Source organism: Saccopteryx leptura, chromosome 2 (genome assembly GCF_036850995.1).
Source record: "Saccopteryx leptura isolate mSacLep1 chromosome 2, mSacLep1_pri_phased_curated, whole genome shotgun sequence".
In the NCBI taxonomy this organism is placed as follows: Eukaryota; Metazoa; Chordata; class Mammalia; order Chiroptera; family Emballonuridae; genus Saccopteryx; species Saccopteryx leptura.
This window is the reverse complement of record NC_089504.1, coordinates 79,205,671-79,223,520: the sequence shown is the minus strand read 5'-3', so window position 1 is coordinate 79,223,520 and position 17,850 is coordinate 79,205,671. Positions and strand designations below refer to the sequence as shown.

The window sequence follows — 17,850 nt, the reverse complement described above, 5'->3', positions numbered from 1 at the left end:
ACCTTTGACCATCAGAACTTGCTGTTCCCACAGCTATCTTTAGAGAGGAAGTAGTGATGATCTGAGTCTTCCGAATTAACGGATGAAAAATGATTTCCCAGCAGATGTGGCCTAGGGTACTCACTGACTGCTGCTGTGTGAATTTCCTCATAATCGCTTTCAGGAAGTGTCCAATCCAGTCTGTATCAGAAGAATAAGGAAGTGTACAGGGTGGGGTGACAGTGGAAATATATGGGACAGATGATAAAGCTATAATTATAACACAAATGAAAGATGGAAATGACTCAAGAGGCCTTCCAAGCCAAGGCCCAGCTACCTAGTCTTGTTTTAAATCACCCAAGAATATTTAGGCAGCCTCTGTTCTTCTCAGGACCTAGAACAGGGGTCCTCAAACTTTTTACACAGGGGGTCAGTTCACTGTCCCTCAGACTGTTGGAGGGCCAGACTATAAAAAACCCCCACTATGAACAAATCCCTATGCACACTGCACATATCTTATTTTAAAGTAAAAAAACAAAATGGGAACAAATACAATATTTAAAATAAAGAACAAGTAAATTTAAATCAACAAACTGACCAGTATTTCAATGGGAACTATGGACCTGCTTTTGGCTAATGAGATGGTCAATGTGCTACTCTCACTGACCACCAATGAAAGAGATGCCCCTTTCGGAAGTGCAGCGGGGGCCAGATAAATGGCCTCAGGGGGCTGCATGTGGCCCACGGGGCCATAGTTTGGGGACCCCTGACCTAGAATCTAGCTGGGAGACATGACAGAGATGGGAACTATCATTAATAAAACAAGGTGTGGTAGGTTAAGCATCACATCAGCAGTGTAGAGCAGGGGTTGACAGACTATGGCCTTCACACCAAGTCTGACCCTGTTTCTGTAAGTGCAGATTTACTGGGCCACCGCCACACCTATTCGTTTACTTATTGTCTATGCCCACTTTACAGCTGCTGAGCCGAGCAGTTGCAACAGAGACCTATGGCCCTCAATGCCGAAAGTATTTTCTAACTGGCCTTTTGCAGATCAAGTATGCCCAACCCTGGTCTAGAGTGGGTGCTGCAGGGGTCAGAGGGAGAGATCACTGCAGTTAGAACACTGCAAGAAGGCTTTCCATCAGATGTAAACTATGCCTCCAGGACTTCCAGGGTTTGTCTAGAGAGAAGGAGGCGGGAGAGGATATTCCAGGCAAGGAAGGCTCAAGAACATAGCAATTACTAGGGAAAAGTTGGACAGGAATGGAAGGACTATTTGAACAGGAATAAAATGGTAGGATGGATGTACAGGCAGAGTCTGAATAGCAACAAGTCTTAAATGCCAGACTCAAATACTGAAACATACATTTTCCCACATCTGCTTCTACAAGGCTAGTAGGGGATGAGGAGCTGACTTTTAAAGTCCATTCAAGCTCTAAGAATCTATTATTTTTTTTGACAGAGACAGAGAGAGTCAGAGAGAGGAACAGATAGGGACAGACGGACAGGAAGGGAAAGAGATGAGAAGCATCAATTCTTCATTGAAGCTCCTTAGTTGTTCATTGATTGCTTTCTCATATATGCCTTGACTGGGGGGCTATAGCAGAGCAAGTGACCCCTTGCTGAAGCCAGTGACCTTTGGGCTCAAGCTAGCAACCATGGGGTCATATCTGTGATCCCATGCTCAAGCCAGCGACATGCGCTCAAGCCGGATGAGCCCGCACTCAAGCCTGCAATTTTGGGGTTTCAAACCTGGATTCTTCACATCCCAGTCTGATGCTCTATTCACTGAGCCACTACCTGATCAGGCTAAGAATCAATTTTTAAAAGTACTGGTGTACAGTCCCACACCCAAAGCATCAGTCTTACTTAGTCTTGGGTAGATCAGAGTTTTATTAGTTTATTTTTAAAAAACTTCTCAGGTGACACTATTGTGCAGGTGGGAACCTCTTCCTAGATGGAGGAAATAGTCAGGAATGGCCTGGAGAAGCCCAGCTCAAAGCCAGGTAAATTCAGCAGGTGCCCAACACATGTGAGTCAAACTAAATCAGTAATACTGGCTTGTCCCAGAGCTGGCCCGATAAGCATCTGTTTTACTGGAGTCAGCTATATCATATTCAGTTGGCCACATGGTTTGCAGTAAAAGAAATCACTTCTGCCTGCCCTGGTCTAATCTGGGAAAAGCCCACAAAGCTCAGTGTAGTATTGCATCTGTTTATACATTTGGGCCTTTATAGATTTTTCTTTCACTGTTAGTTTAACACTACCATTTACAAGGCCTTACACAGTTTGCCGTTGGCTTTGTTACTTCTCTAATCTTCTCTCCCACATACAAGCCTGACGACTCTGCTCCTGACACTACACTGGCCACCTTGTTGTCCTGTGAGTACACGAGGCATGGCCCTGTCCTGAGGACTCCTCATAGGCTTTTCCTCTGCCCTTGATGTTCCTCTCTTCTTTTCTTCCAGACTGTGCCAGTCTCAGCAGCTCACATCCACGTCTTTGCTCAAGATCTCCTTCTCAGTTAAACCTCTCCTGATATCTATGTAATTAAAACTGCATCCTCTTTCCCACATAGAAACTACCCATTCTCTTACTCTGATTTATTTTTTCTTCATAGCACATACTACCTTTAACATACTACCGTATTTCCCCATGTATAAGATGCACCTTAATTTTGGAGCCTGAAATTTAAAAATAAATCTATTATATAAAGTCATTGAACTCAAGTTTTAGTCATCATATAATTAATACAACTCCTCATCACTGTCAAAACTCCCATCCAGGAGCTTGTCCTCATCTGTGTCTGATGACGAATCATGGTCTTCATATATCTACATATAATGAGCACAGAAACAAGCGTGTAAAGCAAGTAAAAAAAATCTACAACCACTGTATAAGACACATCCAGTTTTTAGACCCCAAATTTTTTGATAAAGGGTGCATCTTATACATGGGGAAATATGGTATGTCATTTTCTTCACTATGCTTATTTTCTATTTCCCCTACTACAGTGTAAGCTGCATGAGAAAAGGGACTTCATCTATTCTGTTCTCTGCTGCATCCCCAGAGCCTTCAATGGTGCCTGGAACAAAGAATGAACTCAAAAAGTATGTGTCTATTGTATCAGTACTCAGAATGCTTTTACTTGTCCTTCTAGACTGAGCTCAAACAGTTCCTCTATAAACCCTCCCCGATTCCCCCTTTGACAAAGAAAGGAGTCCTCTCTCCTCTGTTCACTTTGGTTTAGAGCTTTCTCACACATTATTGACTGTTCTGTTTCTTCTACTGCTTCTGACCTCCTGCAAGGTGGGAGAGGGCATAGGACCTAGCGTCTGGTTGAGACTGAACAGGTGGATGTATGTTAAGGAAATGAGCCAGAATTTGGCAACACAAGCTTTGGATTAGTCTTTTCCTTGTAACTACACTTTCTGTAGTTGTGCACCTACGTAGCTCTCTATTTTATTCTAACATCTTGACTTGAGTGGTGTGAAATGATTCAGTATCACATAGGAGGTACATGAGTTTCAATGAGAAAAGCCTAAAAAATCTGATGTTTTTGAGAACCCTTTAGTTGTGCAGATGATCTCGCCCTTCACCCATTAACCTATTACCATGTCCTGTCAAGGTTACTTTCTACATACCCCTGATTTTGATCACTTCCTTTCATCGTCTCCTGCTCTCTGGTCTAAGCCACAGCTATCTCTTACCTGGAACACTGCCACCGCTTCCTAAATGGCATACTCTATCTAGTCTCTCCCCCTAGAATTCATCTGTTATATAGCAGCCACAACAAACCTTTAAAAATACAAGTCAGATGAAGTCTTTCTCCTGCTTTAAAGTTTAAACCTCTCAAGACTTTCCACTGCACTTAGCACAAAGAGCAACAGTCTAACCATAGCTTACAGAGTGCCAACAATTTGCTCCCACTTTCCTCATCAACCTCATCTTAGGCTACTCTCTCCTTGGTTATTACCTCTGCTGGTCCTTTGCCTGGAATGCCCTCTCTTCATTTGGATAACTTCCACCCACTTGCCCAATTTCAGCTCAAATAACCTCTCCTTTGAGAAACCTTGTCTAAAGTTCAGACCGGTGGCTGTCCTGTCACAACCCCCAATGTACCCACTTTCTTTCTCTTTTTATCACTGTCATCTTATTTGAATTACTTTCCCCACCTGACTCTTAAGTGCCTCTACTAGAGTTTAAAATGTACAAGGTCAGAAACCTCAATCTGTTTTGCTCATTCCTGTATCCTTAGTATCTAGAGAACAGTGACTCTAAGTGCATAGTAAATGCTCAGTAATTTTTTCTTGAAAGAATGAATGAGGGGCCAGGGTTGTCTACCTGATTTACTGTATATCTCTGGCCCTAGCACAGTATCTGGCACATAATAGGCACTCAACACATACTTACTGAATGAGTAAATCCATCTTTGATAGTGCCTTCTTAAGCCCTTTCCCAAGGCTTTTAACTCTGAACATTGACATTTATTCCACTGTTTTCTGATACACCCTCTTACTTTGAAGGCTTCACATATAAACCATGACTGTAAGTTCCACCTGAGATTCCTGACTGAGTCCTCTGTATTCCAGCCTCAGCTCCCTCATTAGTGTGATAAGATTGGTAGGAGCAGCCCAGTCACAACCTCAACTTTGGAGGAAAAAAAATTTTTTTTTCACTTTTTAGCATGCGATTTGGGGTCAACAAAAGCACTGTTGCTCTTAGCAGAGACATCTGGGACTGGATCTCACCACAGCCAGGCTCAGCAATTCTTAGCATTTTCAATAAGCAGAGGAGAAAATGTGCAAGCTGCTTGTCTCAGTGGTCAGAAGGAAACACCACCACCTGACGGCCCTGGGCTAGCTTCCTGGCCTCCTCAGGGCTGGGCGGGCTCTGAGGGGTGGAGTCTGAGGCATGCAGGGCCAGGGGGGCATGTTGATGCTGCGAGACACTGCTGTGTGTGTTGGCTGTGACCCTTGAGCCCCTGACTGGGGAGAGGGGCCAGACACAATGACTTCATTCATGGAAAAACGTGACTCTGCAAACTCAGTTTTGAAGGCTTGAATCTCTCTCCTCTCGGTAAATCACAAAGCATGAGAATGCCTGTGCTGTTTGGTTCTCTGTAGGCTTAGCATGACGTGGGTTTCTGGCAGATATGCCACGAGGAGTCCCTCTGACTGAGGCACTGGAGCTTGCTTACTCACAAAGAAGAGTTTGTGACTAAATATGGGGAGGGGGGCGCAAAGCTGATACACTTACTCTGGAAAACATTCTAAAGGGTCTGGACCAAAATGGAATGTCCTGAGTAAGGTGCTGAACTGCTTCTCCTAAGCCATGTGGCTACCTATTTGTTCACCAGAGGCATCTGAAACGATCTAATTCTGACAAAAAATCCACAAGCTTTATGCTCCAGATTTTCTCTTCTTCCTGACCTTCCTGAGGAAGATTTCTACTCCTGAAAGATATGCCTATTTTTTTTTCAGCCTCTTTTACTTTATGGAGAAAGCCTAACCCAGTGACAGGAGAAAGGACAGAGTGACACAGTGAAGTGAGAGAGACAGGACATGTGTGATCACCACCATAGACATTGGTGCCCTTTTCAAATAATGAAGTGGATAAACTAATCAGTGGTTGGCAAATATTTCTGTAACTGACCAAAGGAAATATTTTAGTCTTGTGGCCCTATGGTATCTGTTGCAAGTATTCAATGCTACTATTTGGGTGTGAAAGAAGCCATAGACAATATATAGCTAAACAAATGGGCATGGCTACATGCCCATAAAACTTTATTTACAAAAACAAGCAGTGAACTAGATTTTGCCCATGGGTCTTAGTTTGCCAACCCCAGGTGTCATTATGTCATAAAACCATCTATGTAATAATTTTAGAACATGATTATCAGGACCAGAGAAGAACCACAAGAAATAATCAAAAAATAATTAATAAAATGGCAAAAAGTACATACCTATCAATAATTATATGTAAATGGACCAAATGTTCCAATCAAAAGACATACGGTGGCTGAATGTATAAATAAAAACAAGACCTGTCTGTATGCTGTCTAAAAACACTCACTTCAGATAGAAAGACACAGATAAAAAGTACAGGGATGGAAAAGATATGTCATTCAAATGGAAAGCAGAAATACTGGGCAGCAATACTTATATCAAACAAAATATACTTTAAAACAAAGGCTATAACAGGAGACAAAGAAGGGTATTTTCATAATATAAAGGGATTAATCCAATAAGAGAATACAATTCTTGTAAATATTTATGGATCTAATATATGAGCACCTAAGTATCTAAAGCAAATATACGAAAGAGAGATCCACAATAATACAGTCATAGTAGGGGACTTTAACACCATACTGACATCAATGGATACAACATCCAGACAGAAACTCAACAAGAAAACAATGACCTTAAGTGATACAGTAGACCAGTTGTGTTTAATTATTATTTTCAGCATTTCAACCAAAAGCATCAGAATACATTTTTTTCAAGTGCAGATAGTACATTTTCCAAACAGACCACATGTTATGCCATAAAACAGGTCCAATAAATTTAAGAAGACTGAAATCATATCAGGCATCTTCTCAGATCACAATGCTATGAAACTAGAAATCAACTATAAGAAGAAAACTCAAAAGCACACAAGCCTGTGGAGGCTACTTGACATGCTACTAAACAGTGAGTGGCTTAATATATGATAATAAAATAAAAGAAAAAATCAAGATGCCTTGAGACAACTCAAAATGAACACACAACAACCTTAAATCTATGGGACACAGCCAAGTAGTAAGAAAAATTTCAAATAAACAATCTAACCTTATACCTAAATGAGCTAGTAAAAGAAGAAAAAGCCCAAAGTGAGTAGAAAAAGGAAACTAAAAGTTCAACATTAGAGAATAGGTTAAATGAGGTATGGCACCACCCACCAACGCAGCCATCAAAAATAAAACTACAGAATAATACTTAGAGGCATGAGAAGATGATTGTTATACATCATTCAGTGAAAAAAGTTACAAGCAGTACATAGAGTATGAGTTCATTTTAGATAAAAGATAGGTATAATATGTATATTAAACATTAGAAAAATATATCATCCCTGGTTATCTCTAAGCTAGGTAATTATAGATAATTTTCATTTCTTCTTTTTATTTCTATTCTTATTCTACAATGGGTATGTATTGCTCTTATGATAAAAACTCTAGTAAAGGTTATTTTTCAAAATACATCCATGCTAATACTCTATAAATGATACTGTGAGAAATATTAGCCTTGGGCCTCAGTGGCTCTAAAATATATATATAACAGAAGGTTGTAGAAAGGTGTAGGAACTGCAGTGGGGCCTGAGCTACAGTTGTTCTCAAAATAGAGCCCTGCGGCCAGACCTGGACCTGGACCACTAAAGACGGGGGCATGGGCCTTGCCCGCCAGAAGAATGGGCACAGTTTAGGCCTCCCTGCAGAAAGGACAACTGTAAAACAAGGACACAAATTAGCACCTGTCTTGCCTAGGACAATAGATCCAGTTAGTTTGGGTCTACTCTGCATGGCTGAGCCTCCACTGGTCATTTTCCATATTTTTGTCACAGCACAATGTGAGAGTAACAAGGGGCCCATTAGTCCTAAGTCTTTGTTTACAGTTATGGAAAGCGAGGCCCAGAGGGCCCATGTACGTGTTGCTCAATCAACCTTCCTTCTAAAATGTTGCAGCAGTGGCTTGAATTGATATCAATGCCAGAGTGTCTGACAACACAGATAATCATTTCTGGGATAGATGTATAAGGTCTACCGGAAAGTTCTGTCCGTTTCTATCACAAGTTTCGACACGTAAGCACATGTTTATTTGGCACATGTGTACCTCTCTATTTTTATCACTTAATGTATACATACTGACGTAGCAAATTAACTAAAACAAAGTTGATTCACGTTAGTCATATGTGTGAAGCAATAGTGTACCCATGGCTACTGATAAAGTTCATTTACTCCACTGTAATTTTTACAAATTTCAACAAGGAAGAAATGCTACAGAAGCATGTCTGTCACATCCACCATATTTACCAGACTTAGCACCCTCTGACTATTGCTTGTTTTTGTTCTTACAAAATTTTTTGAAGGGCAAAAAATTCAAAAATGAAGAAGATATCAAACAAGCACTGGTTCAATTTTTCGCATCAAAAGATAAAACATTTTTCAAAAATGGGATATACAAATTGCCCTCACGCTGGCAAGGAATCATTAATAATAATGGCAATTATATTATTTAATAAAGTTTATTGATGGTAAGAAAAATTTGTATTTTGTTTTATTCCAAAAATGGACAGAACTTTCTGGTAGACCTTATATTATCTACTGGGAATCTCAACATATGAGACTTAATGGAGAAGAGTTAGCTCTGATAGATGGATTTAAAAAACCCCAAATCTTTCTTCTTCCCTTCCCCCCATGAAAACATGAGAATCAAGGTCCATAAATTATTGTCCCTGTGCCACAGAACCGTGACGTTCTCTGGATCTGTTGCAGCCAACCTACCTTGTAGATGAGAGAAACATATATGCAAGAATCTCGCCATTTACTGGCTACAACAGGGTGGCAAATGGCTTTCCTCCTGTATACCAACTGCCACCATGCTTGGAATGTTAAATTCCAAGGTAGTCCCTGGACTAAGTGGAAAGAAATGTCATGATTGATCAGGGATGCCTTGGCTGTATGTAGCAGGGGGACTAACAGTATCTTTGCCACCTATTTCCATCCTTGTCCAGAATATGTTACCCTCAAAACAGGGTTTCTTCATTAAATCTCTCCCACTCTTAACTACTCTTACAGAATGCCAGACTAATTCCTTTATATATTACTTTCACTCCATCATTCTCCTACTTGAAAACCATGTAAAGGTTTGTTCCCATTTCCCACATAGTAAATCTACTTTTTTAGTCTAATAATCAAGGTCTTTCACAATTTGACACCATTTAATATTCTCAGCAAACACATACACAATCATTTCCTTGACCTATTTCTTGTAACCAAAACACAGCATCTGGTTTAAAAAGGCCACCAAGAGGAGCCAGAGACAGGAGCTGGTCCAGGTGGAAGCAACTGGATCAAGAGATCACGATGAGTCAATAGATGGGAGGTTCGAGATGGAGGAGTGTATCAGAAATCTTGGGATGAGGGTCCAAGCCAAAACTGAGTGGACTAGCTTTAGCTGAGGCTTGCTTCTTTTGATGGCCTGGTTTCTAACCCAGTTTGGCTGCCTGCCATTGGTTTTAAATTGGTGGTGGTTTATAGTTGTTCCTGAACAGACGCCTGATACATATCCCACACATTTTCACCTCTGGGCTGAGAGCATCTTCTTCACCTAGACTGCCTGTTTCCCTTCCTTCCTGCCTACTTGAGTCCCACCTATCTTTCTGTGCTCAGCTTCAAAGCATCACAGTGAGGCCCTAGTCTGTTTAAAATGATTTACTACTCAGCGTCCTGAAACTTGACATTATTATCTAATTCATTTCCACAATTCCATATGGATCTCCCCTAGTTCTATAGTACTGGTGAGACAGTGACACTGGGGTCCATTTTACCCATGCTGTTATACTCAGGGACTTTATAGATATTGACTCACTGTCTCATTCCAATGGAGCAGTCTGGATGTGAACTGGTGTATTAAGGTGTCTTTTAACTTTAGATTTAAATACCAGTCTAAGGTAACAAAGCACCATAAACTAGCAATGAAATGTAGCAGCATAAAGCACAATAAATTCTTATTGCTCATGGATACATTGAGACAAAATAGTATTCCAGAATAAAGGAGAAAGAAAGTAAAGCTCTCATGGAAAAATACTAGCAGGTTAACATTTCCAGCATGCTAAATGGCATCTGAGTGACCCGAGTTATTGAACTTAAACAATTGCCATACACCCTACTAGTGACTGGGCTCTGGTGAACAGTTATGATAATTTCTTATAGTGATGAGCCTAAGATAAAAAAATTTACAATGTACATATTTAACTTAGAGTAAGTTTACCATTTATAAGCTAAAGAAAATAAGCAGTTTGAAACTTTAATAAATTCTGATCAACATGATGTGGAAAAACTGAATGCAAATCTGTCTAAGCTATGGGAAACAGAATAGAGCTATTTGCCACTATATCTGTGTCTTATTTTTATCCAGATCAGAAATAGAGAAATAAAATCTATTCCCATAAGCCTATATGCTATGAGTATTCTTGCTAATGTCAGATGATAATAAATTCTGAAGGTGATCTTCCTGTGCTATAATCCTAAAGATACCAGATCCAATGGCCAGGTTGGTAAGTCATCAACAGTATGACTGGAAACTCATTGGGCTCTTGTCCTTGCTAGTTGGTGGGGAGATGGCTTCCTGTCCTTGCTAGTTGATGGGGAGAAGAGTAAGGAAACTTTTAACATTGAGCCAAAGGAATAATATTTGCTGCCATTACCAATATTTGGGACTGCAGAAAGTTAGCATGATGATTTTCTCCATTTTGTAGACCTGTTTTTTTTGGCCTTTGAAGGCAGAAGAATTCTTCGCCCCCACTGTTATCATCTGAGAGGTCTTGTTGGGAATGCAGAGGTCCATCTGGCATCTCCATGATTCAGGTGTGAATATCCCAGGACTTAGGTTTCCTTATACAACTCTCTACTTCCAGAGGGCACCAGCCTGTGGGCATTAACCTGGTGAAGGTCCCAATGTGAGGGAAGTTGTACCTGGTGAAGTTATTTAAACACTTGATTTAAGGAGTCTGCCTGGGTTGGGTTTAGGCCCTATCTATGAAAGGTTGACTTAAATAGAATGATTTGGCTTTTGGGGGATGCTGATATTTCATCTTTCTCTTTGAAAGCTGATTACAGTTCTAGTTTAGTTGGGAGGAAGTCATGGGGGAATACCAAATACCAGGGTATGGTTGGCAAGAAGAGAGGAGATACAGGAGCTGTTCTTATCATTCAGTGAGTCCATCTGATTTAGAAGATCTGGACTGTGGAATCAGCCCAAGAAGATTCAGAAAGGAGCCATGCTGGAATCTAGACAAGCTAGAGTCCAGACTAAGAACTGCTCTCACCTCATATGGAAAGTCAGCCAAGTTTCCACTGGTGAGTCTGGATTCTGTAGGCAATTTAGTGATTTCCTGTTGGCCACCCCCCACTGCTGCCTCTTTCCCACCTGCAAGCAGTCACCCATCCATAAATCCTGTCCAGTCCTGGATTTCTGCCTAATGTTCCAGAGGGTTGGACTCACCAAGGAGAGCGGATTTCCCAGGATCCAGGACCAGCTGTGTTCCCAGAGGAGACATCAGCACTGAAGGAAGGTTCGGTCCAGTGGCAGAAAGCAAGGCTCTGATATCTTCCAACTGCGTGGGGACTTGGGGGGGATCTGTGAGAAGCAGATGGTGAATCAGGCAGGTTAAAGCTTAAAGGCTGTGTTAAGGGGAGAAAGAGAGGTGAGCACATGTATAAGTGTGTCTGTGTGTAAGATGGGCATTACTCTTGTCTTTTAACATCATTTTTTCTACAGAGAAGGTGTGTCTATCAAATTGAGTCTGAATTTCAAACTTAACATTTGATGCCTGAATCAATAAGGTTAGTAATAAGAATCACGCATGTAGATTTCAGGAACTTCTTACTAATACTGCTTTATTTCACAGTACCATTGGGTCCCCATAAATGTGGAGGTACATTAAGTCATACCATAAAGACACTTTTAAGAAGCCAACATTTTTTTCAGAATTTACTAAATGTCAAGTCCTATGCTAAATAGTTTTCATTTATAACATTCTTTAGAGGGAAGCAGTTTATTATTGTTTTAACAGATAGGGATATACCACAGAAGTCTTATTTAAAAGGAGCCTAGCCCTGGCTGGGTAGCTCAGTTGGTTAGATCATTGTCCCAAAGATGTTGCTGGTTCGATCCCTGGTCAGAACACATACCAGAGCAGATCAATGTTCCTCTCTCTCTCTTCTCTCTTTAAAATCAAAATAATAAATACAAAAAAAATAAAATAAAATAAAAAGGAATCTATGCATGGCTTTTTTTAAGATGAAAAAGATCCATATATGAAGTTGATAAATTAATTTGCTTTGTGGTATGAATTTTTCATGCTCAATAGGACAGATAAGCAGGATAGGGATGATTTGCTATACAAAGTCTAATAAGGGGTCAGGGCTGAAGTCATCAGGGGTCTCTCAGTTAATCAGAGCCAAAGTGACAACAATGGGAAGTACAGTGGCTTGGTTGTCATTTCCACTGGACAAATAAAGAGACAAGCACCTACTGAATCTAGCGGTGGGACGACCACAGAGTCTCCTGAAAAAGCAGCTGACACCTGCTCCCCTTCCCACCCCCCCCCCCCGGCACCTCCCCCTGTCCTGCGACTCACACTCCTGCGCCCACCCCCACCTTTTCCTCTAGAGACCTTGTTGGAGTGGAAAGAGAAACAGGAATGTTGTTCTTGTAATTGATAGTTATTTCAAGTCTTTAGAGAGGGACTACTATGTGCTTGTCACCTTGTTAGGTGCTTGTTAGGCATGATGGTGCCAGCGTCTACTGCAGAAACATACTTCTGCCTACTCTGCCTTGGACTGCAAAAGACCACTGTGCACAGAAAACAATGATGAGCTTGATAGATTCTATATATGTAATTTAAAAATTACAAAGACATTATATGTTGTATATATAAATAATTAAAATATTTTTTTATATGGTGTAGGGTAAAAACATCATGTTTGGGTTCTGGAACCCTCAGGTTGAGCTGTGGCTCTGTCATTCACAAACTTGGGCAAGTAACCTAATCCTTTTGAGACTCAGTTCCCTCATATATAAAATGGAACAAACCTCATTATTTCTGAGATTTCTTTCTAATCTGAAACACCATGGTTTTAGGAATTGATGGTAGCAGTTTATTCATACCTAGACTCTTTTGTTCTCATACTCTTTAATATTCCCTTAAGAATACTGAAATTAAATGTTGAATATTGAGGGAAATTGCAATCCCCCAATATTACAATTGAGTATTTCTTTAACAATATTAAAACCCAGGAAACCTTTGCTTACTTACTAAAAGTGAAAAGGGTTAGGTTATGTTCCCTCTCCCATCTCCTTGGGCCAAATGTCCTCACAGCTTCTATCATATTTTTCTTTATCAGTGCATGTCCATTTGATCTTCCTAGGGAAACTGTAAATTCTCCAAGGACAAAGGTTACCTCTTATATTTATCCTACATGGAACACAGAGGCAACACTTAGTGAATATTCATCCAGTGGATATATGAATAAATAAATAAAATTTTGTCTCATTATACTTCAAGTCTGCATGCTACAGGTTAAACCACAGAACTTGGCATAAAACCTCAGCTTTATACTCAAAATCCCTGATTTAAAAATTAAGTCACATCTTTGGCTGATAAAAGAAAGAAGACACTAATACTACCACTATGTTCATAAACTACCTATAAAGTTAACAAACATTGATTAATAAACTAAGACCTCTGATCAAGAAAAGCATTAAACTTAAGTCTAAATAGTGATTTTTTTTTTTTCATCATGTTTGATTAAAAAGGGAAGATGTTGTTATGCATTTCAAGCTCCATGTTTACAGTCACACCATATTAGGGTTGGAATACTGTAAGAACTGGATCCCAGAATACACACACTTCATTGGCAAAGCTACAATAGTAGCTACATATCCTAGGCTTTCCTCTCTGTTAGCAGAGGCAACAAGGAAGGGTTATTAGGGCGAAAAAACACACAGTGAGCACCATAACTCAGTGTGGGGAACAGCCTCTGGGGTCCCAGCTCTAGACTAGTGGCTCAGCCGATGAAACCCAACACAGAACAAATGACATCCTTCACTGAGTTGATTTTCTGTGACTTCCTAAGATGACTGGAGGTTTACGCAGTCACTGGTGAGATGAAAACTCACACGGGCCTCTCTGAAACCCAAGTTGGCAGGGGCTAGAGTTCCCATGCTTTGGTACATCATCAATTTGGGGGTGTGAAAAATAAAGTATAAGGTTTAATTATTTTTCCCTAAGGAAGTCATGGTGTATAATTAGTCAGGTTTTTCATACCCCCCCTTTTTTTTAGAATAGCTTTTTTACCAAGAGAAAGTACTTTAATAATTGTACCCTCCCTTTAAAAAAAAGTAAGACAAAAATAGGATTTTTAAATTCTATTCCATCAACTCCTAGACTCCGTGGGGAAGAGAAACAGTGTCCCTAGTCCACAGGACAAAGGGTTGTAGCTTATGCCATGTCTGAGTCCAGCACTGGCCAACCGCAAGAGTTGGATGGTGCCCAAGGAATTGCTGTTATTTTTAAACACCTATTTTATACCAAGAGCTGTGACAGACTCTCTAATCAGGGGTTCTTATGTTTGGGAGGACAATAGTCTGAATGCTGTGTCCCCTCAAATTCATATGGTGAAATCCTAGCCCCTCCAAAGTGACAGTATTAGATAGTCGGGACTTTGGGAGTGATTATGTCATAGGGGATTAGGTCTTTATGAAAGAGAACCCAGAGAGTTGGCTTCCTCCTCTGTCCAGTGAGGACAAGAAGCCGGAAGTCTGCAACCTGGAAGAGGGCCCTCACCAGAACCTGTCCGTGCTGGCACCCTGATCCTGGATTTCTAGCTTCTAGAGTGTGAGAAATAAATTTCTGTTGTGACCCAGTTTGTAGTAATTTGTTATAGCAGCCTGAATGGACCAAGACAGGAGGGCACATGTGTAGACTTCATGTGAACTAGACTATGAATTTCCTTAAATTACATGAAAAATTTTGCATGTATGATTTTTTTCTGGAATGTGTAATCTATAGTTCCCATGTGATTCTCAAAGTGTGCTTAACAGGAGCTAAGAATAACTTCTTTGCTTTTGTTATATCTACTTGACATCTTCCCCCCACCCCCCTCCCTCCTCCACCAATTTGGGCAATCCCTGTTTTGTAGGTCTCCACACAGAGACCAGCATCTAAACTTAGCAAGGTTAAGTAACCTGCCCAAACTCACACAAGTGAATTAGTGGTAAAGCCAGGGTCCAAACTGATGTCTGCCTGGCCCCAGAGTCTGTAGTCTTTCTATTGGGAGTCCCTATGATGGAATAAGAAAAGGGATATTGATTTTACCTTTATGTGTTTAATTGGATCAAGGAAAAGAGGCGGCTGGTGAGTCAGTCACCCCCAGTGGGGTCCACCCGGGGCAGGCAGCCTCGAGGGTTTACCTAGGATCAGAAGCTGTGTGTTCTCAGTCAGCTCTCCATGCACATTGGCCGCTCGGCAGGAGTACAGGCCCTGATCCGAGGAGGACACGTCTGTGAGTAGCAAGGATCCCTCATGCAGATGGTGAGAGGAGCCCAGTTTGCTTTTATTCTTGAACCAAGTGACTTCAGCTTCAGGCACACCTAGGAAGAAAAAAAAAAAAAAAACTCATTAGCCAAACACATTCAGGTGACTCCGGGGACATTGATAGGCTCTTGGCGGGCCCTCTGCAGGAAGCGTCTGCCAGGGTGTCTGCTCCCTTCTCTGGCCAAAATAAATAATGCCTCGAACCTCTCTGTGGTCTGGAGAGCTTTTGACTTTTCAAACTTACACTGTTGGGGCAGGAAGAAGAGGCTAGTTAAAAGAGGAGGAAGTATGTACTTCCAAGGTAGAAGGAGAATACAGAGATTCTTTGGAGAAAACCTTTGGAGTATGAATGATTGACAAGTACACGAAACAAACAAAAAGTCAGACACAGAAGAGTATATGCTGTATGACTTCCTTTCTGTAAGTGAAAAATAAAAACTGGTGGCATCAGTCTATGGTGGTCAGGGTAATGGTTCCTCTGAGAGGGTGGGACAAATCGAGAGGTGCTGTGACAGAGAGGGACAAAGGATTGGGTTGCTGGTATTGCTCTGTTTTTGGACCTGGGGGCTGGTTTGATGAGTTTGGCACCTTTATGGTATATGCACCGGGCACTTTTCTGTAGAGATATTATACTTCAATAAAAAGTGAAAAGCCACAAAATGTTAATACAGTCATGAACTAGACAAAGGAAAGCTGCTAAATCCTCACCAGAGCTGAGACTATGTGTAGAAAGTGTCACTGTAGTTTTTGAAGCCTATATACTTTCTTAAAACAAGAGAACATGCAACTACGGTATCAGGAGCACCCCAGACAAAGACCAGAAGGAAGTACTCTGCTGTCCCTGTAGCCCAAGTTTACTGTCAGTGAGAAAAAGCTGGGGAGAAGGGGTCCACATGAATCGGGATTGCATACCTGATTTTAGAAGTCAGAATCTTCCAAAATATAATATCTTCTAGAGATATTATAGACCAGTGGTCCCCAACCCCCGGGCCGTGGACCGGTACTGGTCCGTGGGCCATTTGGTACTGGTCCACAGAGAAAGAATAAATAACTTACATGATTTCCATTTTATTTATATTTAAGTCTGAACGATGTTTTATTTTTTAAAAATGACCAGATTCCCTCTGTTACATCCATCTAAGACTCACTCTTGATGCTTGTCTTGTAAGTTCGACAGTTATATTAAAAAATACCACAGTTTTTACGCCGGTTGCATAATTTTATTTTGTGCATTTATCTGTCCCACCCTAAAGGCTGGCCCGTGAAAATATTTTCTGACATTAAACCAGTCCATGGCCTAAAAAAGGTTGGGGATTACTGTTATAGACTGAGTGCTTGTGTTCCCACAAACTGGTATGTTGAAGCCTTAACTCTCAATGTAATGCATTGCGAGGTGGGGCCTTTGGAAGTATTTTGGTTTAGATGAGGTCAAGATGGGTGGAAGGTGGTCCTCTTGATGGGATCATTAGAGCCCGTATAAGAAGAGACCAGAGAGTGAGTACCCTCTACCAGGTAAGGACAGGCTGAGAAGAGAGCTGTCTGCAAGCCAGGAAGAGTTTTCACCAGGAATTAAATGGATCAGCACTTTGATTTAGACATTCCCAGCCTCCAGAATTGTGAGAAGGAATCTGTTAAGCTGCCCAGTCTATTTATTTTGTAATAAATAGCAGCTGAGTAGACAAAGACCAGGAGACAGTGTTAATTCTTTAGGAAGTTTCCTTGTGGTTGACATGCCGATAAGCGGGCCCCAGTTGGGCACAAGCCTAGTAAGATGGTCTGCATAGGAGGCTCTCGAGCAAGTTGAGCTCTGAATCAGATGGGAGACAGAAAGTCTGTGGCATTAATTCACAGATCTCCAGGGAACAGATAGCTCCATCCCTTGCACCCCTAGCCTGCTGACCCAGCTCACAAAGTTTGCTCATAGAATTCCTGGCCATATATTCAGGGTATATTTAGAATGTCCAATCTTGGTAAACAGGGCCAACCCAGGAACAGCCACGGAGCCAGACCGTTCGTCCTGTGCTTTCCAAGTTGGGGCTAGATTTTGCCCTTCATGGGAGCCTCCAGTTTAGGATGCAGACACCTTCAAAGAGTTACCAGTTACCTGTGCACTTTGTTATTTGTCCTTGAATCCGATGAACAAAATTTACCTGCAGCCTACTCTATGATACCCACTGAAGAGCCCTCATGATAGCCCTGGTACACCTGCTCTCTGAGCTCCCAGTGGAGGAAATGAGGCAGGGTGGCGAAGTGTCTCACAAGCCCTCACCAACAATGAGCGGCCTCGTCTGAACTCACGGGTGTCCCGGCTGCTCTGCTGCCTCAGGTGTGCTTTTCCAGGCCTAGAGAGGTAGCCAAGATAAGTAGCCAAAGTGTTTGGCCAATCTGTAAGCCCTTTGTCCCTGTTATGGGGAACACAGGAGTGACTCCCTGGTCTTCTCTTTTATTCATATTACCCATAATTCAGTGTGAATCCCTAGGGACTTACATGCTGGATAGAAGGAGGAGGGC

General features: G+C 41.3%; 1 protein-coding gene across 5 annotated transcripts in view; it reads right to left on the bottom strand.

The window, feature by feature from the left end:
• ADAMTSL1 (ADAMTS like 1) overlaps positions 1-17,850 on the bottom strand; it is a 1,002,857-nt gene that overhangs the window by 62,109 nt on the left and 922,898 nt on the right. For all 5 annotated transcript variants that reach the window (XM_066368243.1, XM_066368245.1, XM_066368244.1 and 2 more), the window contains 2 exons: positions 15,216-15,395; positions 11,244-11,378 (listed from right to left, as the gene is read on the bottom strand). In XM_066368243.1, coding sequence (XP_066224340.1) covers positions 11,244-11,378; positions 15,216-15,395 — 315 coding nt within the window. The remainder of the gene's footprint in view (positions 1-11,243; positions 11,379-15,215; positions 15,396-17,850) is intronic.